This window comes from Cottoperca gobio, chromosome 24, assembly GCF_900634415.1.
Source record: "Cottoperca gobio chromosome 24, fCotGob3.1, whole genome shotgun sequence".
Lineage (NCBI taxonomy): Eukaryota > Metazoa > Chordata > Actinopteri > Perciformes > Bovichtidae > Cottoperca > Cottoperca gobio.
Genome location: NC_041378.1, coordinates 15,888,117 through 15,898,433, shown reverse-complemented (window position 1 = coordinate 15,898,433; position 10,317 = coordinate 15,888,117). Strand labels below are relative to the sequence as shown.

The 10,317-nt window shown below is 42.2% G+C and overlaps 1 protein-coding gene across 2 annotated transcripts; it reads left to right on the top strand.

The window, feature by feature from the left end:
• Positions 1 to 470: 470 nt before the first annotated feature.
• LOC115003767 (breast cancer metastasis-suppressor 1-like protein-A) lies at positions 471 to 8,613 on the top strand. 2 transcript variants are annotated; one of them, XM_029425685.1, is made up of 10 exons: positions 471 to 787; positions 977 to 1,067; positions 1,526 to 1,653; positions 2,039 to 2,118; positions 2,367 to 2,463; positions 3,213 to 3,302; positions 3,425 to 3,489; positions 3,589 to 3,622; positions 3,874 to 4,003; positions 6,367 to 8,613. In XM_029425685.1, exons 1-10 carry the CDS (start codon positions 652 to 654, stop codon positions 6,482 to 6,484), a joined length of 969 nt encoding a protein of 322 aa, XP_029281545.1. In that variant the 5' UTR covers positions 471 to 651; the 3' UTR covers positions 6,485 to 8,613. The 2 variants fall into 2 exon arrangements, with proteins under 2 accessions (XP_029281545.1, XP_029281544.1); XM_029425684.1 differs by having other exon boundaries at positions 3,583 to 3,622.
• Positions 8,614 to 10,317: the final 1,704 nt, after the last annotated feature.

Here is a 10,317-nt window from a genome sequence, read left to right as displayed (position 1 = left end):
TCTGTGGTATGCTGCCTACTTCTTGTCATTCCACCACATCATCTTCAGCAGTATTTATTGTCTGCTGTAGATGTATTAGTATAAATGCAACTTCCACATCTTGTACCACTGTAAAAGCAAAGGGTTCTTCAGTTTTCAACCTCTCTAGCTATGTCCTTTTTAGGTTAACAATTAGACAATCAGCAAAAGTTACTAAATCTTCTGTAGTTATAAATGTTGCCCATCATGTATTTTATCATTCATTTTTGTTCTCTCTGTGAAGCCCTTTATACTTTGTTTTGATAAATGCTCTATAAAAAAGTTATATTATTATTATTATATAATATAATAATAATATAATGTTTCTAAACACCTCAATGTAGTTGTATGCCTGCACAAACAGTACCTAATAGTTGTTTTAGAAAAAAATTAAGACACTACAAGTCCCTAAGATATTTGCGTATCAATTGGTTTCCCATAGCGACATTTGATTGGACAGACTCAGTAAAGCTCCCTGTGATTGGCCGAGGAGGGCCATGTTTGCATTTCCAGCTGTCTAGATGCGGGCCAGCTAACCGGTTAGCTGTCTGAGGTACATTTGCCTCTTTATTCGGGGTAATAAATTAACAGCCCTTCCACCCTTCGTCAACACCGGTTTATCTGGAAGTCGCAATGCCGGTTCACTCCCGGGAGAAGAAAGAAAGTAACCACGAAGAAATGGAGGTGGATTTTCCCGAGCAAGACGGCAGCAGCACAGACGAGGAGGACACTGTTAGCTCGTCCGTGTCTGAAGATGGAGACAGCTCGGGTAGGGAAAATAAGGCCTTCAAAATCAACCCACAGCTAAAATTAACATAAGTATACTTGTCTGTCAGACATGTGTTCATCATGAAGGTTGCTGCTGACATTGCTACTAACAATGGTGTGGAGATGCTGGTGGTTGGAAAGCAGTAGGTATGGAGGTGATGTCAATGCTGTCATGCGTTTATGTGAACAGAGATGGATGATGAGGACTGTGAGAGGAGGAGGATGGAGTGTCTGGATGAGATGACCACCCTGGAGAAACAGTTCACTGACCTCAAGGAGCAGTAAGTTCATCCCCATGTTGTTCCCAACCAAATATGAGCTAGCCTCCATCTACTGCTGTCTGGTCAACAACAGTGGACTTCATTTTGAAGTTGAACTTTTACTAAGGTCAGAGACTCTGTCATTTCATTGGGTCACTTGGGATATTTAGGACCTTTTTTAAGAGTGATGGCCAGCCATATTCTCCATACAAACAGTAATTAAAACAGATGTTAATCTGGTTAATACATGTACATAAACTGCTCGCCAATTTCTTCTCCGATACTATTTTTCTTATCAGCTATTTTGACTACCGGTAATTAACCATCATTTTGAAGTTTTTGAAAATCCGATTATTTTGAAACGCTGCTTTGTTCTGCTTTACTTCATAGCTCACATGGGCTCGCTCTAATGCTAGAAGGACGCTGGGTGTTTTCCCAGCCAGTTCAAGGTTATGAACTCCTTATTTTCTGCTGTTCAGGTTGTACAAGGAGCGCCTGAGCCAGGTGGATATCAAGCTGCAGGAGGTAATGGCTGGCTGTGCCCAAGAGTACCTGGAACCTTTAGCCAACCTGCAGGAGAACATGCAGATCAGGACCAAAGTTGCTGGTGGGTCAATGTATTATTACAGGCTTTGCTTTATTATACTTAAATACTAAGAGCGGACATGTCAGCCACCTATGGCAGTAAGGACAGCGTTAGGATGACTTGTTATGTCACACGTATAAAATATACTGCTCCTAGATTACTCTTTATGTTTCATTTATTTTAGGTATCATACCCCTTCATTTCACCCCTGCTTTGGAAACTTAACGGAGCAGGTTGTGGCACTTTGTGTGTCTTTTAATGGCATGCAACTAATATGCTATTGAACTAAACTTAATATGCTTTTTTTTGTTTAAAGGCTACATAGTCACTTTGATTTAGAAAAATAAAATGTCATCTTTAGTGCTGGCTGCCTCAGATGGATTTATTGTGTAAGTGCTTGTTACAGGGATCTACAGGGAGCTGTGCTTGGAGTCAGTGAAGAACAAGTACGAGTGTGAGATCCAGGCTGCGTGCCAACACTGGGAGGTGAGAGGTCGGCTATTGAGTCGGGGCTTATGTGGAGTTAGGTTTGCATGTTCCACGTCAAAACACATTTTTGTTCAAAATGATCCCTGCCTATACAATGTAGGGTATCCACTATTGTTTTGGATGTTTGGGTTTGTGCCACAGTATTCACCACCTGAACAGGTGTAACCCCAGTGTGCTACTTCTGGAGAGGATCTTTTAACGATGTTTTTCATACCTTTTCTTCCCCTCTTGTTTCTGTCTCCCAGAGTGAGAAGCTGCTGCTGTTTGACACTGTGCAGAGTGAACTGGAGGAGAAGATAAGAAGATTGGAGGAAGACCGACACAGTATTGACATCACCTCAGGTACCAACTATGAGCCACATCCTGCCTAGCATCCCATAAAGTGTGTGTGTGTGTGTCATAAGCGTTTAGTATATTTAATAGAAGAGCACCTGTTCAATGTGAATATGAAAAAGAAACACCTTCAATTTAAGGGTGGGCGCGGGGTTCTGTTGGGGGGGTGCAGCCCCTGTATTAATTAACTAATGGCACCATAAATTACATTTAATAAGAAAAATCAATGTTTGCTCTAACGCTATTATAGTAAGGTAGTTAAGATCATTATGTATCTCGGCGCTGCATCAACACGACTTTACTTTCATACCAACAATGATCCGTTTGGAAGCATTCAAAGTTGATTTAATAAAAAATAAGACTTTCATTTAATCTGATGAATCTCTTTTTGTTTTGTTAATGTATTTATTTATTTATTTTGTTAGGGTGATGACGTCATAGAATATGACGACAGACATTCAAATCTTTATTTAAAAACCTCAATAGAAGCTTTGAATGTAAATATAATGACATTCGGTACAGCCCTAACAATTAAATAATCAAAATTGGAATCTGTCAAGTGACAAACCTGTTAAGTAATTGTGTTTCACAAGGACAAAGATACACGGTCCAAGTAGTGGTGTGATGAAAAATCGGTGGATAAACATCGCGATATTGTTCAAGAATATATTAACCGAAAAGATGGAAAGTTTGCACTTCTGATCTATAAAAACAGATTGAAGTGTGAAGCTCTCTAATCTTTCCTCTTTGCTCTCCAGAGTTGTGGAATGATGGATTGCACTCGCGGAAGAACAAGAAAAAAGACCCGTTCTGCCCCGTCAAGAAGAAGAAGCCCGTTGTTGTGTCTGATATCCTTTTCTCTTTGTCCTGCTCCCATCGTCCCACATTGTGCTGCCGCACTCGTGTCATGCAGCTAAGAAAGATGTCTCCTGCCACTTTGCTGATCTTTTTCCCTTAACCGCTCTTTTACGGCCTTATATTGTTTACATGCTGCAAGATCTTGATATTCTGGAAGACTGGACGGCGATAAGAAAGGTATTTTGGAAACGGACAAAGTGCTCAGTGAATACCTCTGTGTTGTGATTTGACCTTTTAGTTGTGTCTGTTTCCTCCCCCCCCCCCCCCCAGGCGATGGCATCACTGGGGCCACACAGGGTGAAGGTGGATGGTAAGAGTTTCTCCTCGTCCTTAGTTACATTCAATATCTGGCTGAGTGCAGCGATCGACCACAGTTACACAAGAGGGGCTGATTCAATACTTTCAACTAAAAGTACTCGTAGTTTGAAGGAGACAAATGTTCACTCCTCATCTGTCTTCGTCCACAGACTCTTTATATTTTGTGCTGTATTGCTTTTAAACTTACACTGTCCCTGCCTCACTTCCTCACTCGCCTTTTTCCTTCTAATTCTGCCGCTCCAGTCCCTGCAGTCAAGCCTGACAGACATCACCATGTGGCGCGCTTCGAGGACGGTCGACTTTTCTACGACAACCAGTGGTACTGCAGGGGACAGGCCATCTGTATCAACAGGAAGGACGAGTACCCGGCTAGGTGTGTGTGTGTGTGTGTGTGTGTGTGTGTGTGTGTGTGTGTGTGTGTGTGTGTGTGTGTGTGTGTGTGTGTGTGTGTGTGTGTGTGTGTGTGTGTGTGTGTGTGTGTGTGTGTGTGTGTGTGTGTGTGTGAGAGCAGGGTTTATTTCTCTTTGCGATAACGAGAGAGCAATGATTTTGGTTGCAGCACGTGTGAGTTACAAACAACACATTTCCTCTCGTTTTTGTTCACATCCACGATTTGTTCTTATTTTGTTAGCATTGGTTTCTGGGATTCACCAATGTTTTCTGATTTTGGCTTTTCTCTTAGGCAAGAGAACATTGTTTACGAGCGGTCTAGAGCACTCTTGCCAAAAGAAGAAAAAAACCATCCTGTTTTCACAAATTGATTGCTCAACACAAGGAAACACAAGGTTTGAATTTGAGGAACATCAAAAAACACTTGATTATCACAAAATCCAATTTAGATTATTATATCTTTTAGAGTTATATTATATTGATTGGAAATTGAATTTGTGTGCTAAAGAAATATAAATAAATGCCCCATTGTTCCCAATTAAGATTATAAAAACCCTTGGCTATGATCTTGCGTGTGTTCAGATTCTGAATGACTTACACGTTTACTTTGTTTAAGTTTATTTAACAGTACCTTCATTTCACTACTGCGAAAGTTCTTCTTCTTTATTAGTGGCATCGCGTGTGTGTGTGTGTGACTGTGTGACTGAGACAGTGGTCACACGGTGGATTCATTTGTAATGGAAATGTTTATGGATGGATAGAAACAAAGAGAGACTCTGTGAGTTTTAAGCCGGACTGATTGTGATTCCACATGCTGCTCTTTGTGCGTCCTGCCCCGTCTATCCAGACAGGACGCTCAGTGAACAGAGGGTGTGTATTGATGTCCATTTTTCCCAGCACACCAGCCGCCCTCAGCACTGCCGAGTGGTGACACATACGCTGCAGGCAGCTGCTTTGAACGGGTAGAGCTGTGACACGGGGATCTTGACATCCGTACAGCAGACCAGATAATCTGTGGACAATAAAATATAGCCAGAAAGTTTCCTTCACAAGATCTCAACCTAACTGTACACCTAAAGGAGATACTCCACCGTTATTAAAACACCATAAGAGGGAAAATGTTTACATCTCTTCAGTAGAGTTCCAGACACTGAAGCAGTTCTGGAGGCTTGTGGTTGCCCAACACATTTATTTATCATCCATCAGTGTGTGTAAATGTGTAGCTCCACACCAGGACAGATGACACTAAACAAAGCCTGAGGACATCTTGACACAGGGACCAGATCAGGACCAGGAACTTTCAATCTTGGCGTGTCACAAATCCGTACAGCGTACTAATTCTAAGCAGGTTTTTAGTATACAGTGGTGTTCTTACTGTTAAAATGACTAAATGAAGTATCCTCAAACCAGACAGTATGCAGACTAAATACTAGAGAGCAATCAGCCAACAGTTGTCAGTTGATCAGTCTCACATCAGATCAAATTTACACTCGCGCCTCATGATGGTTTTATGTTACACGCACAGCCACACACACACACACACACAGAGGCAGCTGCAGTACACAGTGTAGCCACACACACACACACACACACTCACACGCACGCGTCATGGCGTTAAGGTCGCAATGTGTAAAACCTGCAAGTCAAAAATAAGTAAAGTAAATGTAAGTTATTCAAAAGTAAATGTTTTATTATGAACATACAATTTGATTACAATTTACATGCAATACAAGTTACAAATGTGTGTGCATGCTGTCAATTGTAGTTCTTGTACATGACATTTTAACGGCTGATATTGTCTGAGTGACACACGGAGGTGAAATTGGTCTGTGAAAATGTGTTCAGTATTATTTAAGTTAGACTAATGAAATTAGAAAACACGCTGGGGAGTGTGTGACGTATGTTTGTGAGTTTTTTCATGTATGAGTCATGTTTTTCATGTTTGAGAAGCGAAAGCCTCGTGCCAAGGGGCTTAAAAAAATGACGTCACAATTTGTACTCAATGTTTTTGCGATATAGTCATTTACCAAATTCCAATGTAGAATAAGTCGCAATAAATCGTGTATTTTCAGCATATCCATCTTATCAAATCACCTTCTTCTTACCGTCCGTGTGCTGTACGCATTAGCAATGCACTTTGTCGTATTAAATTCCTGTTATTGTAAATGAAACGGAGTCATTGTCCACACATGTAGCCTCCTGGTCATCTATTCCTGAGCTCCAGTCGGATGCACAATATCGTACATGACGATGATACATGACCGTGTTGACTTGTGCCTTCGGTGATGTCCCGCGCACACCCTCTTTGATGTCGCTCTAACATCGTTGTATGTTTGTGTCCCGCAGTGCCATCATCACCACCATCAACACAGACGAGGTGTGGTTCAAGCGACTGGACGGCACCAAGTCAAAGCTGTACATCTCCCAGCTGCAGAAAGGCAAATACACGATCAAGCACTCGTAAAAACACACACGTACAAACCATCATCTCTGCCGTGTGGTACCTTTCTACATTCTTGCCACATGTACCCCCCCGCTGTGTTTAAGTAACTTAAAAACAAACGAATATCAGCTGACCTTGATCTAGTCTTAAGGAGACGATATCTGTAAATATGTATGTATGTGGATATTATCAAACATCACAAAGTGTCATTTTCTCTCGAACGGAGATCAAATGCAAAGTGCTGCTAAGAAACAAAAACAAAGGGAGGAACCGGAGCAGGAGCGAACTTTGAAGCGTGGAGCTCAGCTGCGTGCCTTTCTGAGACGACGCCTGTCCTGAACTATCAATGCCAATGCAGTGAAGCCTTACACTGTACTGTGTGAGCACCCAGAAGGACTGAAGCAGGTCAATGGCAGAGTGAGGGAGAATCCCCGATCCAGGTGAGCATGCCGTCAGCGGTGTGTTTGATTTGCCTCTCTGGACGCGCCGGTTAGACTTGAATTTCATGCTCTATAGAGCCGAATAATTCTGTATCAGGATCCCCAGGGTCCCCTGTTTGAGAAGAAAAAGAGTTGCACAAGTGTCAATATTTGGGGAGTTGGGGAATGATTAATCAATTTTGAGTAAATGGTTTTATTGTGAATATAGTGAGATACAATTATTCTTCAAGAACACCCGGGGGTATTTTTGAAAGGCCCTCGGGGAGCCGCTGTACTAAATGATGATTTGATGTTTTAGTGTGATTTTCACAGCACTATATATTTTAAGTTCAAACCAAGGCCAGCCCCATGCACTAAGGAAAATATTGAAGTGTAAAACTGTACTTTAAGCATACAGCAATGGAAGGTGGCCTGTAAATAGAGATGTCTTTACGTCACTGTGATTCTTCCCTCCGTTTCTTATCATGCTGCCATGCGTCTCATAGTGCCTACTGTAGAACTTAACATTTAGGCAGGGTCAAGGCTTAAAGGGACAGTTTGAATATGTTCAAAGTGGGGTGTCATGGTACTTATTCGTACTCCGTAGATGACGGTCGGCACGCCCACAGGTTGGTGAGACAGACAAGCGTACGGGCACAGGAGCAAAGCAAGGAACTGCTGTGGACGGGGGCAGCAGCAAAACGTATTTTAGCCACCTAAAACAATGCATATCAGTTGAAGAGTAAATCTCTGGTGAACCCAAACTAAACCTTTTTAAAACACCAAAGTCGCACAATAACAAACTAACTAACCGATCGAGGCAGCGGTACACCAGAACCCTCAAAGATAATGGCTTCAGTAAAGATGACTGACGGCAACGTAAAGTGTTTTAAGTGGCTGAAACACGTGTTCTTGCTGCCCCTGTCCACAGCACTACGTCGCTAAGCTTCCTTGTTGGTGCCCCTGTCTTTTGGGGGGGATAGGTACCTTATACAACCCCAATTCAAACAATCTGAATTATCCCTTTAAGTTGTCTACGCCACAGGTGTCAACCTCATCTTTTGTCTGTGGTGGTGGGCTCATAACGGCCTAAAATGTGTCATTCATAGTGACATCTTTTAGTTTAGTTTTGTCTTTATTCAACCAATTTGATGCGCTCTGATTGAAATAGCTGGAAGGATTGGTTAAGTCCTTCAGTGTAAATGTTACACCTGAAAAATCCAAAGTATCTCCCATTCTCTGGCCTCTCCTCTCGTCCGTGTTATTTCCTCTCACTTCTCTTTACATATTTCCTGGTGTCATCTTGCCATCTGTAAAAATGTCCTGAACATTTCTGTATTAACAGTTCAATGGGATTTTCTTTGTGAGCAATCCGTCCAATCGAACCTTCTGAGAACGTGTAAGTTATGCTGGATTCAATGACTAGAATCTCGCTTTGTGTTGTATGTGCTTTATATTTTCAGCATTGCATATATATTTCAAAGTATTACCTGCCAACAGTATTGTAAAGAGAGGTGCTTGTAACGTCATATCATGAACATGAACAAAGTGTCTGTGAAGCCTGACGAGGCATCCACTGAGGAGAACTTTTTATACTTTGTTTCTGTTTTGTTTTTACCTTTTTATGCATTACTGTTCCTTTTTCAACATTTGAGGAAAAAAATAAATAAACATGTGACATCGTGCCAATGCATGTACAGCTGATTAAAGATTTTGTTTGTACCATTTGAAGAGATTCAAACCTGCACATGAACAATTCTTTATCCATTTATGCAAAAAAATAGCAGATAGTCTCACCTTCAGTGGAATTGTATTTCCACTTTACTTTTAAAGGACTTTCTGGCAGAATTCCTAAGTGTCAAGTCAGAATCAACATCCAGTGCTTAGCTTGAGTCAAGCTCGTTTCCTTTTCTTGGACTTAAGAGCTTTGGATGAAAAAATATCAGAGCTTTGCATAGAACTTTAATATCCTATTGGATTTGGCCAAGCATGCAGATACAAATCTTATATAATACTCCAGTGTACAAAGTCCCTGACAGTGCTCAACCCAAAGTCACCCCTGAGGTTCGCTGCACCCTGGCTACTCTTCTCAAACAAAACAAAAAGTAGCTCATGTGGGAGAAACATGCTGAGCTAGTCCTATTTGATAATGGCTCCTTTAGTCTGCTGTGCTGTTTAACCTTTCAGTCTCTTCTATCTGCCAGAGGAACACTCACTAGATTAACTCCATTACTGCTATTGATTCAGGATCTACGCTGATGTACCATTTTCTTAAAATTTACCACGGGGTGATACTAGGTCGACACCTTGAAGTTCATGAAAGAGAATGTATCTCAATTTCCACATTTCAAACCACCAAATAAGCCCTCCTTGCACTTCCCTGTTGTATGCCATATTCCTGGCCAGAAGGTGTCAGTAGTGCCCAACAGTGGAGAAGAATCAGGCTCCGCACTAGATGAGAGGAGGGAGGTGGTCGGGAATCTGGGGCATCCTGCTGCTGAAGCCCTCCAGCTGATGAGAGAAAGAGCGGAGGGATGAAGGCACAGTTTGATCACAGCTCGCTGGCCACGTCTGCTACCGCAACAGAGAGAGGGAGTGCAAGAAAAGAGGAAAATCCCCATCACCGCGTCAAAGGCAGCAGCAGCAAGCGAGCAACGGAGCTGTCTGTCTCTTCACACGCCATGCAGCATCCCTCTAGAGCTTTCCTTGAGTCTGCTTCACACACTCCTGTCAACGTGTACACACTGCATTGTGCTTACACCCTTGTGCATGTGTGTATATGGTCTGAAATGGACTTCCCTTCCTAAGATGCTGGTACACACTTAACCGCAAAGGAAAGGGTTTCCTTGTTTGGTTTCCGACTAATGATGGAGGTTGAATCTGGATACTTGTACCAAGGCATCTTCAGCACAATCTATACTTAATGAGTAACCAGATCTGGAGGGTCATTGGGACGTGTTTACTGCAACACTGGGGCTAATTAGACCGTGAAAGTGTCACACTGTGCTAAATTACTTTTATCCCTGCTCCTCTGTGCATTGCTATGAGTTTCCAAGAGAGTGAGACTGTGTATGTGGTACTCTTTGTGCATGCATGCATGTGCTGTGTGCCGGGCCTGTGCGTGGGCGTGTACCTTTGATGCTGATTGTATAAGAGAATGTCAAATGCATACATCCATAAGTTAACATCAAAGGGATGAGGCAAGCTGCTCATCATCAGGAATACGAAGAGAGGCGAGAGCGAGGTGGATTCAAGTGGACGGGGCTGCAGCTTTCAACCTGTGTTCTAAACGAGCCTGGTGTTACCTCTATAGGTGTGTCAGTAGCAGTGGCCTATAATTCATCCTTAGCACTCAGGTTATTGCCGTTTCTTCTTCCTGTACTGTTTAGATGCAGCCTATTGTATCAGTAATATTTAATATACTATACTATACTA

Coding starts and splice junctions, on each gene's coding strand:
- LOC115003767 (XM_029425684.1), top strand. CDS start 652: ATGCCGGTTCACTCCCGGGAGAAGAAAGAAAGTAACCACGAAGAAATG. Junction 788..976: donor TGAAGATGGAGACAGCTCGG/GTAGGGAAAATA, acceptor TTATGTGAACAG/AGATGGATGATGAGGACTGT. Junction 3,303..3,424: donor GAAGCCCGTTGTTGTGTCTG/ATATCCTTTTCT, acceptor CCGCTCTTTTAC/GGCCTTATATTGTTTACATG.